The following is a 14064-nucleotide window of genomic DNA, read 5'->3' as shown; positions in this document are numbered from 1 at the left end:
AAGAATCCTCTATGGGTGTGACAATACATTTGCAGTTCAGTATATGCAACGGAATCGCTGTTCAAAGCAAGGATACGCTCAAAACTCACTTTCTTCTCCCTATACGTCATAAAACCGCTTCCGATTTTTCACATTCGCGTGGTAATCGTGAACGTACGTCATATACTTATTATGACATTGTGGCAAATGACGTGCTAGTCCAGTCCGTGACGTCATGAGTCACTATGACGTCATCTCTACCACAACGTAGCCATGATACTTTTAGAACTATAAGAGGCTGCTGTCATATCGCTGTCGGGAGAAAGATAAAATTATCAACGCCTGTAGCATCGGAGATCAGCTGAAGAGCGTATCACTACGCGACAGGAAGGACGACGTTCCCCTGTTGTCCCTGGAGATACTCGGAAATGTCAGACGACTGTCACAGAACAATCCTGCCTCCGCGTTCTGTGTCTGAAGCCGAAGGAAACCACCAAGCACACTAATTCACTTCACGCTTTTCAACCCTGTGAGAAATTCTCCGTTCTGTGAATTCAAGCCTTGTCATTTTAAGCTAAGATACTTGCTGAAAAAGATGTTTCAAATTTACTATTATTGTAAATTTCACCTGATCGGGTTACGTTTAGTCGTCTTGGTATCCGACATGTAATCGGAAAATAGACTTTTAAAACGTTAAGCTGAGTTGAATTATACGTCGGATCGGTCCCAGCCAGACAGAGCACACAATCTAAGTCCAAATGAGTTTTTTACATCGCGTATTCACTCGTTACTGTACTCTTTACAAACAAAGAAAAAACACAGCACCAACTCTACGGCGTTATCATGTTATCACTGCATTGACTGGTCCAAATTCGATTATTTACAGACCGCCACCATATAGTTGGAGTGCGGCGTAAAACAAAACTCCCTCCCTCACTGACACACACCTGATAGTTGCAATTTAAGACCAAGGTTTCCCTTAAGCAGAAAATTAGATGGTCGCTTACGCGGAAAAAAAAGATCTTTCAGACCTATCGCTTCTTAATGTGAATCCCTTTCAGCTGAAATGTCCACACAGTTAGGCCGAACGAGCTTGATGGTCGACGTATAATGGATCAATGATATGCATTTTAATAAAATGAGGTATCTTCTCACTAAAACGTCACTGGAAACCATAAAATCGTCAAGAAGTGAGCCCTCTGCCATACTGGACACTGTTTGGTCTTCAATTGACGGATTATATGTGCCAGTTAAGTAATTATATCGTAAATATTTAATAATCAGTTGCTGTAGATGCATCCATGAATACTTAGACATTGGTGAAAGCTTGTCTCTGTCACCAGAACAAACTGTCCAGACAGAATGAAAACGACATGAAACAGGCGTGGAAACGCACTCTGTTATAGGAAGAGAGCATTTTGTGATAAACAAACAAACGGGGAATCAAAAGTGTGAAGCATACTTTCCAGATTTGCCAGGTGATTACATTTGCACTGGTTCACAAGTTTAGGAACATAGAAGGAGTATCGTGAAAAATAAGGAAATTTAACTCGCATAAAAATAGTAACAATTCGGAATTCAAAAGAATATGTCCAGTTGACATACATATGGTCCAAATAACGACACGGTATTCTTTTCTAATTCTGTTGTTGAAAAGGAAAATCATAAAAGCTTTTTAACAATGCACAGAACATCAGAAATATGGACGATATGAGTTTAAATCTTAGCTCACTCCGTCTCTTATTATCCTCACAATTCCATACAAAAACACCTGTTGCCTCCATTTGCCTTTATAGCTTTGAACTAGGACGAGGAAAGATCCGCGAACAATCATTAAGTTACAAGTCAATCAACGTTCAAAATTAAAAATATCTGTTTTGGCTTGGAAACATTCTCTTTGGTGTTTATCTCCACGTAAAAAATCAAACAGATGCCTTCCGTGTTCACGTAATTGATTTTGTCATGGAAAAATTGTCAAAGTGTCAAATTTCGTACAAATAAAAGTCATCTCGCTATTGCTTCCACATAGGTAGTTTTCATCATTTCATATTTGTGGGATGACAGCCAAACGATCACAGCTTCAATACAGTTACAAACATTTCTGTTGAAATTGTTTAATTTCAGGCCAACAAGCATCTCACAAGTTTATTGCCCCCGTAATTTGTCACCAACTGACCTGAATGAAAATGGAATATCGCTAAGCGTGGTGGAGTTATGCTACCATTTCTGTTTGAGTGTATCGTCTCTCTCGTCTGTCTTTACATGCTATTGGACCCTTAAAGATCTGGATTAGAATTGATCCATTGACCTTGCTTGTTGGAAGAGGCGACTATCAAGATGTGGAAGTCAGGCTCGCTAACTTGGTTCACACATGTCATCGTATCTTAGGGCATGCTGTTGATCACTGGATTGTCTGGTCCTGACTCGTTTATTTACAGGCTGCCACCATATGGCTGGAATATTGCTCAGTACGGCGTTAAACACATGCAAAAGTACGAAAGGTAGTTCCACGTTTATCCTTAAACCAGAAATACTGTTAATATCTCATAGTGGTCACTATAACTCAGATCTGTGAACACGTCCGGGTTGATGGCGATTTCCCGATGTGTGAGTTGTAATGGCGCATGCGTGCAAATGGATTTACACAACACAAATAACGCTGTATCGTGACGGGAATATACAGTGACTCTTCACGGAAGGTCAAGTATAATTGCCTTTACACAAGAACTCAACTGTGTGTTGTTAAATGTGTATGCGTAGTTTAACGCCACTTTGAGGCGAATAACGTCTTGTTTATTTCTACATTTCGGTGTAGATTCTTACATAATTATCCTTTATAAAGTTACCTGGTTTGTTACAAACTCACCAACTTCACCATCAACAATATTCTAGCAATACGTCAGTGGCGTGTAAATAATCGAATCTGGACCAGTGAACGACGACATGACCATCGACATATTACATCATGCGTTTGTTGTTTAAAGCCGCAATAAATAATTGAATCTGGAGTCAATATTATGAGCATTGTTCAACAAAATTTGGAAATACCATGACACGAAATCAAGTGTGAAATATGCATTTCCGACTTACTGATTTTACCTGCCCGATATGATAATAATTATATAGACATTATTGCAGTCATGCTCGTTCACTAGCAATTATACTCAATACAGAGTTAAGTCCCTTATCCGTAGCAGGATGCGCGCCTGTCAACAATTAACTCATGCTAGTGCGTCTTACCAGGGACGCGAAAGTGTACGGAATGTTTAACCAGTTGCGCCTTATGATTGGTTTGCGAATGAAACTGACAATTTGATACGGGTAGAAGTTCACTTCTGTGCCACCGATTACAAGGATAAGGAACCCAGGGTTAAAATTGGTCTTCAGTAACTAATGCTTGTCGTATGACACGACTAGCGGGATCGGATGGTCAGGCTGGCGTAATTGGCTTACATCATACGCCGGTTGCGTAGATTCATGCTCTGGTGTCTGATCACTGGATGAAGAGGTTGAATATTTACATAACGCCACCATATAGCTGGGACGTTGTTGAGTGCATCGTTAAACAACAAAACGATTATCGGTACTTTTTGTTTTGCTATTCAAGGTTGCATTCAGCAATATGACGGAGGTTAATAATTTATTTCTTACCCAACAAGCGTCGATAGAAGGGCCTGGTTCAATAAACGAACCAAAGCCACTGTGTAGACTCTGGCCATAAAAATGCGACCTGGTTCCCGGGGATTAGTTCAAGCCCAGAACATTCTTCATTCATGATGTCATTACAAGCGATGATTATCTACTTCCACGCTACAATTATCAATGCATCCTTATCGATCGCGTCAACATCTGCCTTTTTCAAATCAATAACTGCCGTTCCGAAAAGAAATACTATGGTAATAAGCATTGTTGATTGTGAGAAACTTAGTTATCGAGCAAACTGACAGGGATTCACTGCAGCTTACCATGTGGAACAAATACTTGGTGTACTCAGGACAAAGCCTGGTTCATACTCCAACTTAAAGCACGCGATATGCCTGACTAGATCCGTCATATATGGTTGGAATTGTGTAATATTGTGACGATTTATATGTGCATTTATAAACGTGTTTGTATTGCGCAAACAGTTTGAAAAAATGAACCATCATTTTATTGCAGATGGCACCAAGCTGTTCTACAAAGCGATCGTTGCCATCGGAATCTCAGAAATGTTATGTTTAAAGTATAAAAGTGTGGATCGACATAGTGCGGTCGCTAAGGGGAAGGCAATATTAGCGTTACGGACATGGGCAGACTAAAGCTTTCAAGAAACAAATCAATATGTTTTCCTACCTCCAATTCCACAACAACAGATATGTATGCATGCTGTGTCACCCTAAACCATATATTCCGTCCGCCCTCCTCTCTCCTCTCCCCCTGCACACACACGTCCCTAAGAACAGGCGCCTGGTCCCCAGCCAGCATTGGCGGTATCAGGAGGAGTTTACAATAATATGTCTCGACAACTTCATTGTTTGCACGTCATCACAGATAGCTGCTCATAACGTCGATCACTGGATTATTCAGTCCAGACCCGAGTAGTCACCGGCTGCTAACACTAAGTGAAACATAAAAAAAACAAACGAAGCAAACAAAAAATGAAAATACACAATAATAGCAAAAAGTCTACATTCATTCAGGACAACTTCTCAAAAGAACCTCTGTCTTCAGATGAAACGCTCTCATCAAACAAACGTGTGCACGACAATTACAAACAAACCTGACGTAAATGGCCACAGAACAAGTACCTCTTTTAAACAGGTGTATACGCACACGAATACAAGCCCATAATGCAATTTCTGACAGCACACAAACCATCACATACCACACTACACTTCCAGCCTGTTTTCTGTACCCAAGATAAGATGGATGGATGCCAGCACGTCAAATGTAATCCGTTCTTTTTAGGAAACCTCCGTCCAGACACTAACACAAAGACACCCGCTCCTATTTCCGGTTTGTGGAACACATGGTCGGTAATGTTGTTTATATACCACAAAGTCCAAAACCTCCGCCTACACGAATGTTTAAATTGTATATATATGTTCTACCTCAGGTTCAAAAAAGAAAATGTCCAACAAGTATAATCTTAAAATCCAATAGGTACAAGAATGGGAACTTCCGGTTCGTTTTGACCCTCTCTTTCAGCCAGTCACGTTGCTTCAAAGAAGAGCAAGCAAAATGTTACCACTTCGTCGCACCCCAATTAGGATGGAGTACACCACTCCACATGTACATCCCAAAAAGGTAATTAACGTAGGCAACCTACGAAACCATAAATGTATATCCTCCGAACGCGTGACACTCAAATAAGAGAGAGTTAAGTGGTCTGACACCACTTGCATGGCTTGTTAGTGCAGTGTGGGTGGACAGCCTAAATGCGGTACTTGTCACCATATACATATCGCTTGTCGTGGGGAGCGTGAAACAAGGCATTTCCAGCGTACCGTGCCTGATAGGGCCCCATGTTAAAATGCGGCACAAATTGCAGGCACAAAGGAAAATGGTTTTAATAGGGAGTGTAGACATGTTTGTATATTCCATGAATTAAATTAAAGTTATTATTGTAGGATGTTTGCTCAAGGCGCTGATATTTTCCCTCTCAACCATTGGATCTCAACGTCACATTGGATTATCAAACTCCCTTGTTATCATACTACGCTTGCAGCTACTAGCCGCACCGAGTTATTGCGGTATTGTTATCTTTACGAAGTACCAGTTCACAGTTGGGTGGACTGGGACACACAGAGTACTTTGTCCAAGTTTATTGCACGTTGGTGTACCCACATCTTGGTGGTTGCACGTATTCATGTGGCCACCATCTGGTCACATAGTGAGTAAGTTAATATTTAACGTCACATCGGCAATATTTCAGCCATATCGTGACGAGTCTGGTCACATACCAACGGATTCGTGGGTTGTTTTCAGTGCCCAGGGTTGTGTACCGTACACAAGTTTGTGTATCCAAATTCTCACAGTGCCATAAGCCTTTCTCTAAACAAAGCGCCATGCCCAACACAACGACCGAGTGTGAAGCCAGTCTCTAGACAAGGCGCCATGCCCATCACGACGACTGAGTGTGAGGCCAGTCTCTAGACAAGGTTCCATACCCAACACCACGACCGGGTGTGAAGCCGGTTTCTACACAAGGCTCAATACCCAACACCACGACCGAGTGTGAAGCCAGTCTCTAAACAAAGCTCCATACCCAACACCACGACCGAGTGTGAAGCCGGTCTCTGTACAAAGCTCAATACCCAACACAAGGACTCGTTAAGCCGGTCTCTAAACAAGGCTCAATACCCAACACCAGGACTCGTCGTGAAGCCGGTCTCTAAGCATAGCTCACTATTAGATTACCCCCGACGGTGTGTTTGACACAAGATTTATTTTTCACTATGATCTTAACAAACAGGCTCCTGCATCAGAGGATCCGGCATGACCTGGCAGTCATGGCAAGCTTGATTCCCATCAATCGACCTCATTTCACGTTATTAATTTAAATAAATCTTGGTGTTTCTTCATCAGCCAAGGTTACGAATACTCAAGAATGATTGTATTTCAGATACGACAGAACTGCAACATCCATACCCAAGTAGCACATGATAACAACAGACATGTTCCATACTTAGAAGGTTATACCTGAATATTAAAGCTGAACACCAGTGAATATCAAGAATTTATTATCAGAGGAAACAGATCCCACAGTTCGTGGAACATCACGAGCCTTGTGTATTACCGAAAATCTGAAAATCAGTGTTGGCACACGTTGTTCACGAAACTATCCCTGTCCTGTGGGTAGCATTTGCTGCCTTGGATTATTTGGTAACGATTAACAACAGACGCATTACATAGATGGAATCTGTTAACCGACTCTGCCTTTAGCAGAGATATCGTATGGACGTGGAAGGGTTTTGTAGCGTTTTATTTAGTTATCATTTGGTGGCCGACATCCCGCTTTAGTACTAGTGCGCTTGCTTCGTTTAAATACAATTTAGAAACGCTATATGTATATTGTCACCAAGCCAGGTCTACCATAATTCATGTCAGTGTCCTCTGTTTATGAGCAAACACGTCCAATGGGTCAGTCGTGCGTTTCCAGAACAGATGTTAACGTGCAATTTATATTCATTGAAAGAATAACTAATGATGACACAGGCTGAAATGGTCGGCGTGTTCGACCCCATCAGGATCACCTGTCACACATATACCATGACAAATGAATTGCAAACTTAGTAAAACAAGGAACATATGGTGCATCTCTAAAGAGGCAATGACATCGGACATCACTCATGTCGGTAAGACGGAGTGCGTTAACTCTGATGCTTTCAACCAGACACATTTATCGTACGTTGTCTTTGATGAGTGTGTAGCTCTATCAGATAACGGGCAGTGTCGCCGGATCTTTAAACCAATCCAATCAAATTGACATAACGATTCTATTCAAATGCAAATAAGGTAACCAAACAGGAATTAGTTGCTGAGACATTACGTCAATGCAATACCTATATTCTCAACACTGCATTGCTGAGTCTTCGTCACAAGCGTTTCCATTTGAATTGCTTCAGAAGGGTGCGGTAAGGTGAGGTAAGGTGTGGTAAGGTGAGGTACGGTGAGGTAAAATAGGATTCAACGTCGTACCGTGTCGCTCATATTTCAACGCCTTCAGAAAATTCAGAATCATGCCGCTCGTGTTGTCACTCGCTCATCATCATCTAGTGTCTCCTCTATCCTGACTTCTCGCCATTGGCTCCGTGGCCAAGAAAGAACTGATCATAAAATACTGTGTCTCACGTACAAATCTCTCAACAACTCCTTTACAAAGTATCTCCAGAGTCTTGTCAAGCCACTCATCCCATCCCACCGTCTTCATTCTGGTAGCAACTTACAGCTCGACATTACAAGAATCAATCTAAAAGCCTTTGTAGGACGCTCTTTGTCTCACAATTCTGCAGTGCTCTGGAACTCTTGTAAATTTTCTGTTGTTTACGTAATATATTTCATGTTTTTGTCATGCGCATTGAGCATGTGCTTAGCACGTGGAGTTGTGCGCTTTACAAGCACTCTTATTATGACTATTATCATATATGCGTGTGTATGTGGGTGCTTGCACCAACCCTCTAGCTAGGTTTATAGTGCCAGCTCACTGACACACAATGACGCAGTTACGCATCCCTGACACACAATGACGCAGTTACGCTTCACTGTCAAACAATGACGCAGTTATGCTTCACTGACACACAATGACGCAGTTACGCATCCCTGACACACAATGACGCAGTTACGCATCCCTGACACACAATGACGCAGTTACACATGAATACCCCAATCAGAGACACTATACTCACTCTGAGTTGACCAGTCCTTGCAACCATTAATGCCGAGCGCTTGGCACGGACCAGCATGTACTTTAAAGTGTCCAGTGAAAAGAATCAAGTGAGCAGAACGTTTGGTTCTTTAGTGATTGAAATAGACTATAAGCTTCGAGTATTTTAAGAATCACAATACACAGTTTATCGCACACAAAAATCTTTCGTAAGCATCAATCATTGGTAAGAACTAGCGCTTATAACTACGGCGGGGTGACACTAATTACGGCGGAAACTGCATAAGGGCCTATTTGTCAAGTCTAATGGGCTCTTCAGTTTATTTATTTTTCGTCTTTCAAAATAACTTTAATTGTGGATTATTGTTTATTACACACAGTGGCAGAACAGTAAACTCTGTATCAGCTTTGTTTCGTGTCTATTGATGATCAAAGCCCTGACTTGCCTCAGACACACTTCGTGAGGGATAGACATCGTAAAATAGAACAAGAAAAGGGCGAATGTAGCTATTAAATCGAGACGAGGCTATTACACGCTAAACTACTTTCTGTAAATACAGGATTGTTCCAGTCTTAATTTTGAGCCTTGCAGTTTGTGGGATGTGGCCATAACAGTTGAAGACAAGTATGTATTATTCATTCAATATGTGGGACTGCTCCGTAACACTTAGCCTCGGTATGGTTACGTGAATTTATGCATTATAAATTACACATTTGCCGGATGGACATTATGAAGCTGCGTGTGTATACACAGTCTCATATCACATGAAAATGTGAAGGGTCTGAATCAGTACGGACGTCTACAGCTTCGTGTGACATTGGAGAGTATAGGGTCTGAATCAGTACGGACGTCTACAGCTTCGTGTGACATTGGAGAGTAAAGGGTCTGAATCAGTACGGACGTCTACAGCTTCGTGTGACATTGGAGAGTAAAGGGTCTGAATCAGTACGGACGTCTACAGCTTCGTGTGACACTGGATAGTAAAGGGTCTGAATCAGTACGGACGTCTACAGCTTCGTGTCACTTCGGAGAGTAAAGGGTCTGAATCAGTAATGACGTCTACAGCTTCGTGTCACTTCGGAGAGTAAAGGGTGTGAATTAGTACTGACGTCTACAGCTTCGTGTCACTTCGGAGAGTAAAGGGTGTGAATTAGTACTGACGTCTACAGCTTCGTGTCACATTGGAGAGTATAGGCTCTGAATCAGTACTGACGTCTACAGCTTCGTGTCACCACCTCATCCCGTTAGTCGCCTCTTACGGCAAACATAGTTGCCTTGCATACAGACCGATGGGATTGGTGTATACTACTTCACAGTAAAGGGTTTCAATGATAATTGACGAGTAGTCTCATATCACATGAAGGGCTGAAAGGGAAAAGCCAATTACGTCAAATGGCAGAGCAATGGGTCTGAATCGTTACTGGTGTATGCAGCTTCATATCTCATGAAAGAGTAACCGGCTCTGTTCGGTACGGGTGTATACAGTTTTATGTGACATGGCAGGGTATACGTTCTGGATCATTACTGGTGCACAGAAACAAGTTAAGGGGCTAAATCATTACTGCTCCATATCATATAATGGTGCAAATGTTCGAATCATTACTGCAGCATGCCTCCTGATACCAAACGAATGAGTAATCCATTATAAATAACTACTGATTTACACATCTTCATATCACATGATATAGTACCAGGTCTGAATGACTTCTGGTGTGTAAAGCCGTATATCACATGTTTACCGTAGTTTCATATCACATCACAATGTAAAGGGTGTGCACAGCCTCCAGTGACACGATAGATGGAAGGGTTTGGATGGTTTCACATGATGAAAAAAGAAGAAAATGAACCAATAGTTCACAGAGTGAATGAGAGAGTGATTTTAGTTTTACGCCGCACTCAGCAATATTACAGCTATATGGCGGCGGTCTGTAAATAATCGAGTCTGGACCAGACAATCCAGTGACTAACAACATGAGCATCGATCTCCGCAATTGGGAACCGATGACATGTGTCAACCAAGTCAGCGAGCCTGACCACCCGATCCCGTTAGTGGCCTCTTACGACAAGCATAGTCGCCTTTTATGGCAGGCATGGGTTGCTGAAGGCCTATTCTACCTCGGGACTAGTTCACAGAGCCCTATATCACGAAAACTGAGGGTCTGGGCATAACCAAGCGTACAGCCTCATATCACGTAATGAAGTATGTCAAGACGCACAGTCAATAGCCTCATTCCAGTTCAATACCTAAGCCAGTCGTGTTGACACTCCGTTGGCTGTTAGGCGTTCTCTGGATCGAATCCGAATATTGAACCTCATGACAATGTGTAAAACAGTTTGAGACAAGTTTAAGTCGTTATTCAGATTAACCGCCTACTTATATATAGTGCCCTGACCTCATGTGTACAATAGATAGCATATAATTTTTAATAGATAATATAATTTTGATGGTATTTGTTACCATCCGATTAAAACTGAAAAGGACGACAAGACAGACCCATAGATCCCAGGGAAATCCAGATTAGCTTACTTTTGAGCTTCAGCATTTCAGAAAGGGCGAGGCTGTTGGCAAAATGTGGTTCAGTGACTGTGAGACAGACTTTCATGACACCATACACAATCGGTATCTGGCCCAGTCCAAGGCCCCTGAATAAACATTGACAGTTGTTGGAGAAATTTGATGATTTTCAATTTGGTTACAACGTAAGCGTGATTGTAACTATTCCCGAAATAACAGTTATCATAAACATAAATTTGTCACGTGAAGAACGAATCGAATCGAATATACTGTACATATATATATGAAATCGTTCAGAGTTGATCATTTACATTCAGAGTGTCATCTTCATGAATATGTGATATCATATCATTCCTGCGATTCGTTCTTCACGTGACAAAAGACGATGAGTTAGACGAATGGTGTGAAAGTTAGCGAGCCCGACCCTGACGTAGACTGCACTTGATGACCCCATTTTAACCTTACACATAAAAGGAGAACCGTCGGTCGACCACTACCAGAAGTAACAGGTTCATTGTACAAACCATGCACATCTTTACATGTAAATGTTCGATCAAGCTGTCGTGTACAGCTAGCCTAAGACGTGGGTTTGAGTGAGTGACTGAGTTTAGAATTACGCCGCACTATGAACCAATAGTTCACAGAGTGAATGAGAGAGTGATTTTAGTTTTACGGCGCACTCAGCAATATTCAAGCTGTATGGCGGCGGTCTGTAAATAATCGAGTCTGGACCAGACAATCCTGTGATCAACAACATGAGCATCGATCTGCGCAATTGGGAACCAATGACATGTGTCAGCGAGCCTGACCAACAGATCCCGTTAGTCGCCTCTTACCACAAGCATAGTCGCCTTTTATGACAAGTATAGGTTGCTGAAGGCCTCTTCCACCCCGGGACCTTCATGGATACGTGGGTTTGAATGCCAATAAGTGTGAAACAAGTTCTTGGCGTCACCTGTTGACATGTTTTGAAGATTCCCGAAAGTGGTTCCAAATAACACAAGCTACTCATTAACCACCTCCAGCCTAGTTAACACATACGTAGACAGGAATATAAAGGAATATGAAATTCATCTGCAAGAAAATTAATCAAATAAAAATCATACATATACATTTTAAGTGGATGAAGAATTTCAACTTAAACAAGAGACTGACTCAAAGTGCACGACGACCAGAGCTGAGACGACAGTAGTTCCTACCTGTAAAAAGCCGTATGATCACCTAGCATCCATGTAGCATAGTTGCTTCAGCAACTGGCACCAACACTCTGCCGCTGTTGCCAGCTGCTCTTGCTCTAACTTGCTATTGATCGACCACCTTCTGTAATATTATTCGCGCGTACCAAGCTGTGCTCAGATTGGCTGACGACGCTTAGTCTTCCTACATTTATAGGCGGACGGTAGTCATAGTCTTGAATGAGGAAGGGCTAATTTGGTCTCCGTTTGTGTTTGTGTCCCCTTGTATCCCGTACACCGAAGGAGAAAGCTAGGTCGAAAAACAGAGCAGAGTCTCACAAAAAAACGTCTCAGTAATGTGTGGTTTTATTTTTTTTTATGTATTTATTTATTTTGGGGGGATGGGGTGGTGTGTGTGTGTGTGTGTGTGTGTGTGTGTGTGTGTGTGTGTGTGTGTGTGTGTGTGTGTGTGTGTTTGTGTGTGTGTGCGAGCGCGCGTGTGTGTGTTCATATAATAATAATATGAAAGATGCAATGTTTCTCAAAGATGTTCTTAATACGAAATGTGTAAATATAATCGTCGTAAAATCAAATTTTCAAAATATTCACAAAAGCAATGGCATAGGGTGTAATGTGTAAAGCTAAACAACGTAGGTTCGTGCTTGATTTAGGAGAGGCGTTTTGATGAACATTGAGAATTTTCTGGGTTTCATCTTCTTTTCATCCTTTGAATATCAGTTGACCCAATCACCCGTTGATTAGTTCTTACCTGATGATGGCGTCAGAACAATCCGCGAAACATTGTATTCATAGAATAAAAAGAAGATGAAAGTGAGAAAATGCTCTATGTTCATACCTTGGTTCAGGTTAGTTCGTATCGATCGGTGTCACAATGCCTGAAACAATAGGAAAGTTATATCGTTTAGTGGGACATTAGAAGCTGGTTATATATTTTTAACGTTCTTTCATTGGGGATCTAGTCCCCGGAGTGGGGAGTCGTCGAGTTCATATCCTCAAGCTCACCACTCCTGAGATCTCTCATAGTGATTAAAACTTTTCCAAAATAATCGATGAATATATATTTTTTGACAAAAAGGTATGTTTTCTTTTGGACCAAAGATAAGTCATATAAATAATCCCCTGGGGTTAAAATAGCAAACTTGTGTGATTATTATAATACACAGCTGCCCGTATTGATTCCTCCGCCTGTACAAAATGTTCACTACTCAGTCCGGTCTGTAGACAGAGCGGTACCAGGAGAGCGGAAGGGTGGGGTTCCACCCCGTACTGTGACGACTGATCCATGTATGTATCAATCCCTGGGCCGCCGATACAGTGAACTGATAAAAAGTTTTACATTGTCGTATATTCCGATCCGATACTTCTAAAGGGCCACGATACATCGATAGTTTTACTTTGAGTATTGCCGAATCGCGATATCTGTCAAATCTTATTTGTTTGATGATTAAAAAATATGCACACTTACTTCCCCCTAAAAAGGTCGCGGAAATTCTCGTGTCATGAACATAGCGCTTCAATTTCATTAACACTCACAAAATCCGTGTATAAACGTAATTAATCAATTCCAAATGAACACTGAAAAACACTAGTGGAATTTGACCAAATGGTCTTGTTTCGGTTTTGATAGGTGTTTGATAGTTGGTGGAATTAAAGATTTTAGGATCATGATGCGTATTGCATCTCAGGTTTGACGCCAACACCAAGACTAGGGTCCATCCAAGCCGCGTCATACAAAACAAGGTTAATTGGTGATACTTTTTGTTACCCTGGCGTTCTTCTTTAACGTGATGACTAAATAACTATTCCGGCCGTATTCTGTACCTCTGTTGGGTATTCCTGCTATTCTCAGTGCGTTTGAACGATAAAACCGGATAAGTATGGACTTGAGTCAAAGACACAGACATTCATATACAGAATCACACGCTTACATACATGTACATACACTCACATGTTCACACACACACATGCACGCATGCATGTGCACACACGCGCACACACGATTGTATGT

General features: G+C 41.6%; 1 protein-coding gene across 1 annotated transcript in view; it reads right to left on the bottom strand.

The window, feature by feature from the left end:
• Positions 1–12139, bottom strand: part of LOC137282637 (somatostatin receptor type 4-like) — a 48270-nt gene extending 36131 nt beyond the window's left edge. The window contains exon 1 of the mRNA XM_067814422.1: positions 12060–12139. Within this exon, the coding sequence (XP_067670523.1) occupies positions 12060–12088 (29 nt within the window). The 5' untranslated portion in view covers positions 12089–12139. The remainder of the gene's footprint in view (positions 1–12059) is intronic.
• Positions 12140–14064: the final 1925 nt, after the last annotated feature.

This window comes from Haliotis asinina, chromosome 4 (assembly GCF_037392515.1).
Source record: "Haliotis asinina isolate JCU_RB_2024 chromosome 4, JCU_Hal_asi_v2, whole genome shotgun sequence".
NCBI lineage: Eukaryota > Metazoa > Mollusca > Gastropoda > Lepetellida > Haliotidae > Haliotis > Haliotis asinina.
The sequence above is the reverse complement of the archived record's forward strand: the minus strand, read 5'-3'. Positions and strand labels throughout refer to the sequence as shown.